This window comes from Clupea harengus, chromosome 7, assembly GCF_900700415.2.
Source record: "Clupea harengus chromosome 7, Ch_v2.0.2, whole genome shotgun sequence".
NCBI classification, from domain to species: Eukaryota; Metazoa; Chordata; class Actinopteri; order Clupeiformes; family Clupeidae; genus Clupea; species Clupea harengus.
In genome coordinates this window covers 25,679,638-25,693,618 of record NC_045158.1, presented here as the reverse complement: position 1 = coordinate 25,693,618, position 13,981 = coordinate 25,679,638, and the positions used below count along the sequence as shown (strand labels likewise).

Genomic DNA, 13,981 nt, shown 5'->3' with positions numbered 1-13,981 from the left:
GAAAGGTGAAGAGGAGGGAGAAGAGGAGGAAGGTGAAGAGGAGAAAGGAGGGGACGGAGAGAGCAAAGAGGAGGAGAAGAAGACTGACTCCAAACCAAAGGAAAAGTAGAGAGAATGTATTCAGACCCAAGGTGCTAAGTGACACACACACACACCTCAAACACACACAGATCAATCCGTGTGTTTGTGTGACATGTAGACACATACACACACACACACACAGCACAGCATACACACACCACATACACACACACCACAGACACACACACACACCACAAACACACACACAAACACACACACACACAGCTCCAACTCCAAATGTGGTATGAGCAACATGGCAAGACCCCATCCAGGAGCAGTCCTGAGAGCGCATGGGCACAAGGCTGGCGCAGTGTTATTTGTGTAAGCCACGAGTGTGTGACTGGGACAGTTTTTATTTCTGTAAGCAACGAGTGTATTTTTATTTGTGTAAAGAAGCTAAGCGATCCCCTAACAATGCCGTTAGCTTACGAGTCTGGAGCCCAAACCTGCCTGTAACCTTGAACCAAGTGTGCTTATGACCCTGATGATCCAGATGCCTTAGACGCTCCACAGAGGAACACAATGGTGGACAAATAAACTCTTAATCTGCTGAACCTCACTTTGCTCCGAGTTTCATTTTGAAATGAAGCCTGATTCCTGTGCTTTCACCAGCACACTGGCATCACAGCAGCTGAACCACGACACACAGCACAGCACACTGGCATCACAACAGCTGAACCGCTACACACAGCACAGCACACTGGCATCACAGCAGCTGAACCGCGACACACACCAGCACACTGGCATCACAGCAGCTGAACCGCTACACACAGCACAGCACACTGGCATCACAGTAGCTGAACCACGACACACAGCACAGCACACTGGCATCACAACAGCTGAACCGCTACACACAGAACAGCACACTGGCATCACAGCAGCTGAACCGCTACACACAGCACAGCACACTGGCATCACAGCAGCTGAACCGCGACACACAGCACAACCCACTGGCATCACAGCAGCTGAATGTGACAGGGCCTCAGTTTAGAGGCTGCTTTGCCTCTGGTCCCCTGCAAAAGAACACAGGGCTCTTGGAAACATGGGCGTCGCCACAATATAACTTGGGGGGGGTCACGTCCCCCTCACTTAAAAAAAAAAGTCGTTTGGACCCCCCCACATTTGCCATCAAAATATTAGTGCATGACTGGTCTACTAGTCCAGCATTCTTTCCATTGCTTCACAATCAAATCCGTTCCACTTTATCAGTAGGGGGAATACCCATAGCAATAGAAATCCACTCCGCGTTTTCCTGGTTTCCTACACACCACGCATGCAGATTGAAGCGTCGCTAGCAGCTAGCACTTGGTTTCAGACATGGACTGTTCCACAGACGAGATGGACATAAGGATGTTTTTTTTCCGAGGAAGAGGAAAGTAAGTCAGTTGCCCAAGTTTTCCCTTTAGTGGCCAAAGCACCCTTATGAGACATTCTCTGGCTATAATAGCATTAAGTCACAAAGATCCTTCTGCAAACATTATGATTATAGCTAGATAAGCAAGCTATTTTACTAGCACGAGGCAATACCATACTTTATTTACCCATTACAAGTGGAACAGCATTTGTTGATTTCTTAATCTGGGTCTGAAATATGTTGTGCTTTTGGCCGTGTTCAGACCTAGGCGTCTGTTTCGGGCAGAAAGCGATGACCAGGATGTTTTTTTTTCAGGTACAAAAAAAAATGCTGGTGGTTTTTTTTATTGCCATAACAACCGTGAGCTAATCTACAGTTAACGTTAGCTAACATGCTAGTTTTTCTAACGACTTTTTAAATCCTTTTAAAATGTTCCTTTTAAATCTTTTGCTCTCATTAAATGGAGAATAAAGTGCCAAAGTTGTCAGTCAGTCCTCTGTATTACACCAAAACATTATCCTGGCTATCACCAGACCAAGCTCAATCGTTTTTAAGATTGCAGATCGGGCTGGGTTTACCGTCTACCAGAACATAATAGTAGTCAGTAATTGCAGACCATGCCGACTCCAAGGAAAAACAATGAAAGAGAGAGATCATTTTCTCTCTAAAAACATGGTAAATGCACCAGAATGCGGGAAATGGCATCTACATCTTTCAAAATGTTCAGGGGGAGAACCCCCAGACCCCCCACCAAAATATGTCCCCCCACTCTCAAAATGCTGCTTACGCCCTTGCTCAGAAGAGACAGAGAGGAGATCAAACACGCTCTCAGCACCGAAGGAAACTAGCACAGACTCTCAGCACAGACAGAAACGGACACTTACTTTAGAAAACACAGATACTCACTTTAAAGAATACGGATATTCACTTTAAAGAACACCGGTATTCACTTTTAAGAACACAGGTACTTGCTTCAAAGAACTCAGATATTCACTTCAAAGTATACGGATATTCACTTTAAAGAATACATATATTCACTTTAAAGAATACGGATATTCACTTTAAAGAATTCATATATTCACAGATATTCACTGATACAGATATAGCATGTACTCATATTACATCTATAACACTTTATTTTAAGGATCATGTGTTATCCATTGGCATGCAACTAATATAGGTCTGTATTAGTGCCCAAAACGGTCTGTGTTAAGCATGATTATAATCATATTACACACCCATTTCTTATTGTTATTGAATAGGTAATTTATTCCTGGCACAATCTAGTTGGTCTCAATCTAAACGACCTGATATATAGTAATAATCAAAATAGAAAGTTAGGCTCTTAATAATGTTACTCTCACCCAGGCTGTTACTGGTATACAGCTCTACGACTGGGAGATGGGGCCCCGGTTCTAAAGTGTTACTGGCATAGAGCTCTACGACTGGGAGATGGGGCCCCGGTTCTATAGTGTGACGGGCATACAGCTCTACGACTGGGAAATAGGGCCCCGGTTCTAAAGTGGAAACTTGCTTGATAATAATGAGTACACTTCAAAGGTTTACTTTCCCTGTACTAAGGCTGATATAAAAATACCCACTATGACTCCAGGTCATAGGCAATAAAGGCACATTCACCCTTCTTAACAGTAAACATATCCCTATTTATTTGCAGCTCATTAAACATCTTTATTTCAAATACATAGTGGTGTTTTGTCTTCTTCTTTGATGTGCAGACAGACAGTCAGACAGACAGTCAACTCGCTTAAACTTGTTGAAGATGAACGACCACACACGTCATCATGGCCTTCAGCTTCTTTTGTTTCATTCAAAGATGCTGAAACAAACGATCAAGTTCATGTGTTTTTTAAAGAATGGAGTTAAAGGCCTCTGTGTGTTTCAGGGTTCGTCTGTGTCTCCGTCTGCCCCAAACAGATATGCTGGATGGCTGGAAGCTCCTCGACATTGACTAAGCTTGCACATCATCTGCGTAACATCTGCATAACGTCTGCGTAACGTCTGCATAATGTCTGCATAATGTCTGCAAGGCTGCAATAAGAAGAATAAGGAGAAGGGGTGACCAGAGCCTTGGGAAAAGACAGGAATTGATAGTTCATGTATATGCCTGTTACTGTACCTCCATGTCACAATGATGTAGAAACACTAACTACTATCAGCTGATATTGCTTTGAAGAAATTAACAATTTGCAATAATGTTGTCTTGCTTAAACTTAACATGACCTTGATTTTGTTTGTGTAAATATTGACCACGTGTGTTTATTCTTATGAATCTTTAATGCAGTTTTAAGTTTCAAAATGGTTTAACTTTTGTTCATGTCACCAACAAGACCACCTTGTGGTGTCACAACACAGAGATCTGTCACAGACTGATGAAGGCTTAAGGCTCTTAAAGACTGTCTCTTTGGATGGGTGTGGAAGGGTACTTTGGATGTACTGATGTCCAAAGAAATAATGTCTTGTAAACAGTATTTTGAAATAAAGATTTCATAATCATACATACTTGATTTGATCTTTTTTACATTGTCATTAGAACACTACCAGACTTTACTTTAGAACAGGAAATATGTTTTGAATGAACAATAGCATATTTAATGTGTACTGGATCAGTAATGATACATTGTTGCGGTATATATTATTGAGGTATAACTGTTTTTGAAGTGTGCTCATTGTTATCAAGTTGTCATGGTATGAAGTTTGCCAGTAGGAATACTTATTCTACAACTGTTTTGCAACTATAACTAACATATTCAGACAGTATATTAAGAGGCTATACACTTTTTATTTTGATTATTACTATATATCAGTGAGTTTAGATTGAGACCAACTAGGTTGTTATTAAGGATATGCCAGCAATAAATGACCTATTCAATAAGAATAAGAACTTGGTAAATACAGGTGATTAATCATGCTTACCGCAGGCCTTATTGGGCACTAATACAGACATATATCAGCTGCACGTTAATTGCTAACACACCATCCTTCAAATACAGTGTTACCCATCTATAGATACACCAGTAACAGCTACACGTGGATGCACATGTCATTTCTGGACAGGCCCCACACAGAGAGACCTTTTGGAAAGGAGTCCACACCCAAAGGAAGTGAAGAGAGCTCACACGATGCAGGGAGGTTTGTATTGCTTTTATTGAGGCAATGGTTTTGACATATTGCTTTGGAGTTGTAAACAGCAGTATTTGTGTTCTTATGTTACATGGCTGAGAGAGCGCCCAGCACGAGGCGCCTGTAAGGCAGGAAGCTTTAGCAGCGCAGCGCAGCACAGCTGGAGGATCAGTGCGGGATCACAATGGACCAGTGGCCAACCGTGGACACATTTGATGGAGTAGCACCTTTGGGACATGACTGTCAGTTTGAGCCTTCCAGATTCATCTTTAGCTCTAACTCTTTCTATACACATCTTCACCTCACCCTCTCTAAAGGCTGACCTTTCTCATGCCAGCATAGCACCAACTCAGTACTAACTCTCTTCTGAAGCTCTAAGGTCTCATAGTGTTTATGCATATTTGTTCTCATGTAGATCCTATCCCTGACATATGCCCAAACATCTCTCCTCCTTAACCATCTTCAGCATTACATGCAGCTATAATCACTTGCTGTAGCTTGTCTTAGTAGTTTTGACTCGTAGTGTTACTTATTACTTCTCTTTCACCTCTTTAGAGGCTGGGGCAGTAGAGGCTGGGGCAGATGTCTTGGGCGTGGGTTTTTCCTCTTTGACCTCCACGGCTGCCTTGCTCTTGGCAGGCTTGGGGGCGACCTTCTCTCCGTTGGTGATGGTCTCTACGGTTTGGGTCAGAACCACCTCCTCCTTTGGGCTTCCAGCTGTCTGGGTGGGACTCTTCTGTTCTCCGTTGGTGACAGCTGCCTCCTCCTTCTCCTCCTCCTTCTCCTTCTCCTCCTGCTTCTGCTCAGCGTCTGCTGCCTCCTTTATCGCCTTCTTACCCTTCCCTGCCACTTTCTCTGTATCACCTTTCTTCTCCTCTTTCTCTGTATCACTCTTCTTCTCCTCTCCCCCTGAATCACTCTTCTTCTCCTCTTTCTCTGTATCACTCTTCTTCTCCTCTTTCTCTGTATGACTCTTCTTCTCCTCTTTCTCTACATCACTCTTCTTCTCCTCTCCTTTTGAATCACTCTTCTTCTCCTCTCCCCCTGAATCACTCTTCTTCTCCTCTTTCTCTGTATCACTCTTCTTCTCCTCTTTCTCTGTATGACTCTTCTTCTCCTCTTTCTCTACATCACTCTTCTTCCCCTCTCCTGAGTCACTCTTCTTCTCCTCTTTCTCTGTATCACTCTTCTTCTCCTCTGCTTTTGAATCACTCTTCTTCTCCTCTTTCTCTACATCACTCTTCTTCCCCTCTCCTGAGTCACTCTTCTTCTCCTCTTTCTCTGTATCACTCTTCTTCTCCTCTTTCTCTACATCACTCTTCTTCTCCTCTCCTTTTGAATCACTCTTCTTCTCCGCTTTCTCTGTATGACTCTTCTTCTCCTCTTTCTCTGTATGACTCTTCTTCTCCTCTCCTTTTGAATCACTCTTCTTCTCCTCTTTCTCTACATCACTCTTCTTCTCCTCTCCTTTTGAATCACTCTTCTTCTCCTCTTTCTCTGTATCACTCTTCTTCTCCTCTCCTTCTGAATCACTCTTTTTCTCCTCTTTCTCTACATCACTCATCTTCCCCTCTTTCTCTGTATCACTCTTCTTCTCCTCTCCTGAGTCACTCTTCTTCTCCTCTTTCTCTGTATCACTCTTCTTCTCCTCTCCTTCGGAGTCACTCTTCTTCTCCTTTTTCTCTATATCGCTCTTCTTCTCCTCTCCTTCTGAATCACTCTTCTTCTTCTCCTCTCCTTCTGAGTCACTCTTCTTCTCCTTTTTCTCTACATCACTCTTCTTCTCCTCTCCTTCTGAGTCACTCTTTTTCTCTTTCTCTCCTGACTCTTGTTCTTTATCATCCTGCTCCTCATCTTTAGATCCTTTGCTGGTTTCTTCCTCTTCCTCAGCATCTGCCTTCTCTTCCTCCTCTCCCTCCTCCTTATCCCCCTCTACTTCTTCTTCATCCTCCTCGTCCTCTCCTGTAGGGGGTGTAGCACTCACTTTAGGCTGCTTGGAGGCAGCCACCTCTTCTTCCACAGCCTCCTGCTCTTCCTCATCCCCCTCCTCTTCCTCACCCCCCTCTGCCTGAAGCTCCTCCGCTACGGCGGCCAGTTCCTCGTTCAGGTCTGCCTGTTTGTCCTCTTTCTTTGCTTTGGAGGTCATTGGCTGACGGTATGGGAAGGCGGGACTTGGGTAGGAATCAACAAAACCCCTAAAGCGAGTCTCTTCACCCTCCAGAAGATTCCTGCACAGACACAAGAAGTTTGAGCATGGCTGTGTGCACGTGTGGCACGCGCTAATATCATATTATTCTGCAGACTGACTCACCTGTAGGCAGCGATCTCAGCATCCAGAGCCATCTTGACATTGAGCAGATCCTGGTATTCCCTGAGGTGGTGAGACATCTCCCTCTTCATTCCCTTCAGCTCGCTGTCCAGCTGATGGATCATATCCTGGGGAAGAAGGGAGAGGGAAGAAGGGGCTGCGTTAGAAGAGAGCAGGACAGGGTCAGAGTCTCATCACAAGCACATGTCATTGGCTAGAGTCTCATCACAAACACATCTCATTGGCTAGAGTCTCACCACAAACACATCTCATTGGCTAAGACCTGAGTACAGGCACTAGCAATGAGGCTCTGTGGATGTTTGTTATTGGCTGATATCTCACACTTGTTTAGTACTGCAACAAACACACTTTGCCACCAAATTCAGACCTATTAGTTATGAAGACTGTAAAATATATTGAGATACTTCTTACTAATTAAGTTTATGCTGTTTTAATTAAACTAACTGTGTATGAAATCCTATGTGTACAAGACAAAAACTGAAGGAAAATTGTGATCTTCTTTGGCACTTAATGATTCACATACATGCATGTTTGTTAATTTGTCCATTTTCATACTTATATGCAGTCTGCATTTTTGCATGGAGCTTGCATGCAACAGGATCGTATTTATATATTTACCATGACGAATTTACAATAATTATCGCTCAACCGAAACTAACCTGGTAGCTGCCTAGGTCGTTGTTATGACGGTCTTCAGTGTCATTCAGCTGTCTGTCCAGGGAGTCCTTCGTGCCATGGAGAGCCTCCAGTTCGACATTCTTCACCTGCAACTGCCGGCGATAATCTGCGATCTCATCCCGAACAGATTTGATCGCGTCCTTGTTCTGATCTGCTGCGTCCGAAAGTTTGGCATAGCGGCACTGGAACACCTCTTCCGCTTGCTGCAGGTTTTGTGAGGAGAGGCCGTCCAGTTGCGCGCGGATTTCCCGGAGCGCGGAGGTGATGTCCGTTTTACTGAACTCCCTCATATCCACAGGCACCTGCGCCTCCTGGAGCTGAGCAAGGAGTTCGCTGACCTCCACTGCGTGGTTACTGCGCAGGAAGTCTGCTTCATCCAAGAGAGACTGAACTTTTTTCTCCAGGTCCGATTTAATCAGAACCGAGTCGTCTTTTTCCTTCTTCAGTTCCCGGATTGCAATCTCCGTTTTTTCTCTAAAGCGTGCTTCATCCTCAAAGCGATTTTTCAGACGGTGAATGTCTTCTTCGATGTTATCTGCATCAACAATGATCTGAGCCTTCTCTCTGTGCAGCTGCTCTAGCGTGGAACGGAGTTCACTCAGCTCTTGGTCGAATGCATCACTAAGTTTTGACTGCGTGAACTTTCTCTGCTGGAGTTCTTGAATTTCAGTCTCCAGCAGTTTATTCTGCTCCTCCAGATAACGGACTTTATCGATATAACTGGCGAATCGGTCATTCAGCCCTTGAAGCTGTTCCTTCTCGTTGTTGCGCGCGTGGTCGGCATTGAGCGCGGATGAGAGCTCTAGGCTGCCTGGCGTGGCTAACACTGCTGCGGACGCGCTCGTGTATGCCCTGCTTGCTGGCACGTTGGTGGTTCTTTTGTAGGACATGGACGTGGAGCCGGGGGCTCTCTGAGACCAGGAGTGCGACCTGAGGCTGGCAGATGGGGAGGCGCGGATGCCCCGTGTCTCGAGCACTCTTCTGCGGGATGAAGCCCCTATGACATCCATTGTGCAGCTCCCGGTGTGCGTGCTCTCGGTGTGCCGGTGTGTCCTGAACAGAAGGCAAGTGGAAGACTGCGGTGAGATGGTGGAGATGTGGTGGATTGGTGCTCCGCTGTATTTATAGTCCTGCCGCTGCTTCCATTCATAAATCAATAGAGTGCAGGGGAGGGGCTCTTTTCAGGATGGAGAGCTGATGAAGACAATCCCAGATGGCTGTCTGTAGGTGTCATGACAACACACTTTTTTTTGTACTATAGTACACCACAGAACATGTAGCATGGAGCTGTCTTGAGGCATATAGCTGAATTTCATATTTAATGTATTTCATTTTATATTACATAATTTATTGCATATTTTATGTGTTAGAGGTGTCATACATTTTTCTTTTCTTTTCAATGCAACACTAAACTGTGCAAAAATAGAGGATACAGCAACACATAATATATGCATTTTGCAAAGCTTCAAGTTGTCTGTGTTTTTTAGTTTATTGTACATTGAGTGATAAAGTAGTTAAATGGAAGAGAGCAAATGCTATAGTTATGGCAGCATGAATCCCTTTTGGGTGAAGTATGAAGTGTTTTGGTTGTTGTAGTGCATTTTGCACCAAAGGTTAACTGATTTGCTGAGGTGTGTGTCTAAAGCCCACTGTGTGAAGAGTTTTATAAAAATGCTCGATAGGGCATGAATCATGGGTTATTCCAACTTCAAATACTCCTTCGCTGGACTCAATGACCTGCTGCAGTTTCTGCTTCTTCCTCTTTATTGCCTCTCTCCTCTCCTTCATTTCTCTTTTTCCTCCCTCTCTCTCTCTCTTTCCTCTTCTCTTTCCTCTCTCTCCTCCCTCTCTCTCTCTCCCTCTCTCTCTCTCTCTCTCTCTCTCTCTCCTACCTCCCTGCTTGTAAACTGTGGGAGTGAACACCCCAGTGGATGGGATGCTGCTGACGCTTAGAGTGGGTGAAAAAAAACTGCCTGTCACTGTCAGGTCACAGTCACGTCCTGACTGCAGCTATAAAACGCCCCGATGCTGCAGCCCCAGAGCCACAGACGCTCTCAGCAGCCGTCTGCGTTCATCTCTCCCTGCTCTCCTCTCAGTCTCACTGTACTGCTCTCCTGTTCTCTCTCTCTCTCATCCTCTCTTGTGTCTCTCTCGTCTGATCTCTTGATTCTGCGATGGCTTCTCTCGGCTACGATCCCTTCTTCCCGGCCAGCCACCGCCGGAGAGTGGAGGTGCGCAGCGGTGGGGGGGGTGGAGGCTACGGGGGCTCGTCTCGCTCCCGCTCCGTCTTCACCTCCTACTCCTCTCCCATGTCCCGTGCCGCTCCCCACTACTCTCTGGCTGTGTCTCCCATGGCGGCCGACTTGGAGATGAGCAAGGTGGCGCAGGTGAGCTCGGAGATGATGGCGGTGCGCACGGCGGAGAAGACGCAGCTGCAGGACCTGAACGACCGCTTCGCTGGCTTCATCGAGCGTGTGCACCATCTAGAGCTGCAGAACCGCGCGCTGGAGTCCGAGCTGCAGGTTCTACGTCAGTGCCACGGGGAACCATCCGGCCTGCGCTCCATCTACGAGCAGGAGGTGCGGCAGCTGCGCGCAGCAGTGGAGGAGGCGTGCGGGGAACGGCAGGCCGCGCAGGAGCGCAGGCATCAGCTGGAAGAGGCGCTGCGTGCCCTGCAGGGCCGCTACGAAGAGGAGGTGCTGGCACGCGAGGACTCGGAGGGCCGGCTGGCGGAGGCACGTAAGGGGGCAGACGAGACAGCCCTGGGCCGGGCCGAGGAGGAGAAGCGTCTGGACACGCTGCTGGACGAGCTGGCCTTCCTCAAGCGGCTCCATGAGGGAGAGATCACTGAGCTGCAGGCCCAGATGCACTACAGCGCGCAGGTCTCCGTGGAGATGAAGGTGGTGAAACCGGACCTGTCGGTAGCACTGCGGGACATCCGGACCCAGTACGAGCGCCTGACTCAGCAGAACATGCAGTCCGCCGAAGAGTGGTACCGCACCAAGGTCGGCTCCATGGCCGACAGCACGGCTCGCCACTCGGACGACATCCGCCTGGCCCGAGACGAGGCGGGCGAGTTCAGGCGCCTGCTGAAAGCCCGAGACCTGGAGATCCAGGCCTGCCAGAGCCTCAACCAGGCGCTGGAGAGACAGCTGCAGGAGGTGGAGGACAAGCAGAGCGACGAGATCGCCAGCATGCAGGTAGCAACCGCTACACACACAATCATAATAACCTCAGCAGACATGTTAACATGCAGGTAGAACCGCTAAACACACAATCATAATAACCTCAGCAGATATGTAAACATGCAGGTAGGAACCGCTACACACACATGCATAATAACCTCAGCAGATATGTAAACATGCAGGTAGAACCACTACACACACATGCATAATAACATCAGCAGATATGTAAACATGCAGGTAGGAACCGCTACACACACATGCATAATAACCTCAGCAGATATGTAAACATGCAGGTAGAACCACTACACACACATGCATAATAACCTCAGCAGACATGTAAACATGCAGGTAGAACCACTATAGACTGACAGTGTTGAGACCACTGCAGACAGCCAGTGACTCACCTGTAGCCATAAATGTTGATATGCTGTCAGTACAGTTGTGTTTGTGTGTGTGTGTGTGTGTGTGTGTGTGTATGTGTGTATGTGTTTGTGTGTATATGTGTGTGAGTGTGTCTATAAGTATGTGTGTGTGTGTGTGTGTGTGTTTGTGTGTGTGTGTGTGTGTGATATGGGGGGTAAACAGCTGGTCCTGAAAGAGAGCCAGTAGATTTGTGTGTGAAGCTTATTGCTCTTAATCTCTCCTTTCCCATTACTGCCATGTCTCCTTCTCCATCTCTGTTCATCCCCCTCTCCTCTGTCTCCCCACCAGGACTTGATTGGCCAACTTGAGGACGAGCTGAGGACCATAAAGAACGAGATGGCGCGCTACCTGAAAGAATACCAGGACCTGCTGAATGTCAAGATGGCTCTGGACATTGAGATCGCCGCCTACAGGTCAGTGGTCTCCAACGCGACAAAGTTAGTCATGTCCCAGTGCCTCTCATAGGGAGATAGATACTCTTACAGTGCAGGACAAATGCAAGGCCCCTCATGAGTCTTTTAAACAACCAGTGAAAACCTAGAAGCTCTGCAGATTCGTCCATGTGAATGTTCTAGAAGTCTTTTAAACAACCAGTCAAAACCCAGAAGCTCTGCAGATTGTTCCATGTGAATGTTCTAGAAGGCTTTTAAACAACCAGTCAAAACCCAGAAGCTCTGCAGATTCTTCCATGTGAATGTTCTAGAAGTCTGCTGTCTCTGAGTGTTCTCTGTGTGGCCTACAGGAAGCTTCTGGAGGGGGAGGAGACACGTTTCAACGTGGGCGGAGTCGGGGGCATGTCCAGCGTCTTCTCACACACCATCTCCTCCACCCCGTCCTTTGGGCGCCCCGTCTTCTCTGTGCAGTCCAGCCTGACCTCTGGCACCCCCTATCTGCTGGGAACGCGCCTCCTCAGCTCCTCCTCCTTCAGCGATGACATGTTGACCTCCAGCACGGCCCAAAAGGCAAGGGCCAGCCCAGCAAAGGAGGAGGAGGAGGAGAAGGGAGAGGAGGAGGAAGAGGAGGAAGGAGAAGGTGATGAAGAAGAGAAACAGGAGGGAGAAGTGGAAGAAGAGAAGGAGGAAGGAGAGAGTGAGTGAAAAAACCCACCATACACACACCACACACACTATACACACACCACACACACTATACATACCACACACAATATACACACACCACAGACACTATACACACCACAAACACTATACACACCACACACACTATACACACACCACACACACACACACCACACACCATACACAGAACTGTGAGCGGGATGCTGACACATCAGACTTCATCACTGCCACACAGGTGACCTCATGCTGTGTTTCCATAATATTTATTTCATTACTATTGTGTGAACTAACAAACACCATCATGTTAAGTCTGATAGTCACATGAAATGAGATGAAATGACTTTGTGTGTCTTTTCCCAGCAGAGGAAGCGGAAGCAGGCGAAGAGGAAGAGGAGGTGGAAGGAGAAGAGGAGGGAGGAGAGAAGGAGGGAGGAGAGGAGAAAGGAGGGGACGGAGAGAGCAAAGAGGAGGAGAAGAAGACCGACTCCAAACCAAAGGAAAAGTAGAGAGAATGTATCCAGACCCCAGGTGCTAAGTGACACACACACACACACCTCAAACACACCCAGATCAATCCGTGTGTTTGTGTGACATGTAGACACATACACACACACACACACACACACACACACACAGCACAGCATACACACACAACATACACACCACATACACACACACCACACACACACACACACACACACACACACACACTCACCACACACACAGCTCCAACTCCAAATGTGGTATGACCAACATGGCCGTAAGCAAGACCCCATCCAGGAGCAGTCCTGAGAGCGCATGGGCACAAGGCTGGCGCAGTGTGTGTTTTATTTGTGTAAGCCACGAGTGTGTGACTGGGACTGTTTTTATTTCTGTAAGCAACGAGTGTATTTTTATTTGTGTAAAGAAGCTAAGCGATCCCCTAACAATGCCGTTAGCTTACGAGTCTGGAGCCCAAACCTGCCTGTAACCTTGAACCAAGTGTGCTTATGACCCTGATGATCCAGATGCCTTAGACGCTCCACAGAGGAACACAATGGTGGACAAATAAACTCTTAATCTGCTGAACCTCACTTTGCTCTGAGTGTCATTTGGAAATGAAGCCTGAATCCTGTGCTTCCACCAGCACACTGGCATCACAGCAGCTGAACCGCGACACACAGCACAGCACACTGGCATCACAACAGCTGAATGGCTACACACAGTACAGCACACTGGCATCACAGCACACTGGCATCACAGCACACAGGAATCACAGCACACACTGGCATCACAGCAGCTGAACCGCAACACACTGCACAGCACACTGGCATCACAGCAGCTGAATGTGACAGGGCCTCAGTTTAGAGGCTGCTTTGCCTCTGGTCCCCTGCAGAAGAACATAGGTCTCTCGGAAGAGACAGAGAGGAGATCAAACACGCTCTCAGCACAGAAGGAAACTAGCACAGACTCTGAGCACAGACAGAAACGGGCACTTACTTTAGAGAACACAGATACTCACTTTAAAGAATACGAATATTCACTTTAGAGAACACAGACACTCTCTTTAAAGAATAAAAACACTCACTTTAAAGAATAAAGACACTCACTTTAAAAAACACAAACACTCACTTTTAAGAACACAGGTACTTGCTTCAAAGAACAAAGATATTCACTTCAAAGTATACGGATATTCACTTTAAAGAATACATATATTCACTTTAAAGAATACGGA

At 46.7% G+C, this 13,981-nt stretch overlaps 2 protein-coding genes across 2 annotated transcripts; one reads left to right on the top strand and one right to left on the bottom strand.

The window, feature by feature from the left end:
• Positions 1-4,585: 4,585 nt before the first annotated feature.
• On the bottom strand, positions 4,586-8,678 carry LOC116221140 (neurofilament medium polypeptide-like). Its single transcript, XM_031570938.1, has 6 exons — positions 7,565-8,678; positions 6,888-7,012; positions 6,403-6,804; positions 5,975-6,213; positions 5,441-5,668; positions 4,586-5,332 (listed from the first exon to the last, which is right to left on the bottom strand). The coding sequence occupies exons 1-6, from the start codon at positions 8,591-8,593 to the stop codon at positions 5,109-5,111; spliced, it is 2,247 nt and encodes a 748-aa protein (XP_031426798.1). The 5' UTR covers positions 8,594-8,678; the 3' UTR covers positions 4,586-5,108.
• Positions 8,679-9,619: 941 nt separating this feature from the next.
• Positions 9,620-12,258, top strand: LOC116221141 (neurofilament light polypeptide-like; the record flags this gene model as incomplete). The annotated part of the gene is made up of 3 exons (XM_031570939.2): positions 9,620-10,783; positions 11,480-11,604; positions 11,934-12,258. Coding segments are annotated over exons 1-3 (1,476 nt in total), but the record flags the coding sequence as incomplete, so codon positions are not given.
• Between the last annotated feature and the right edge of the window lie 1,723 nt (positions 12,259-13,981).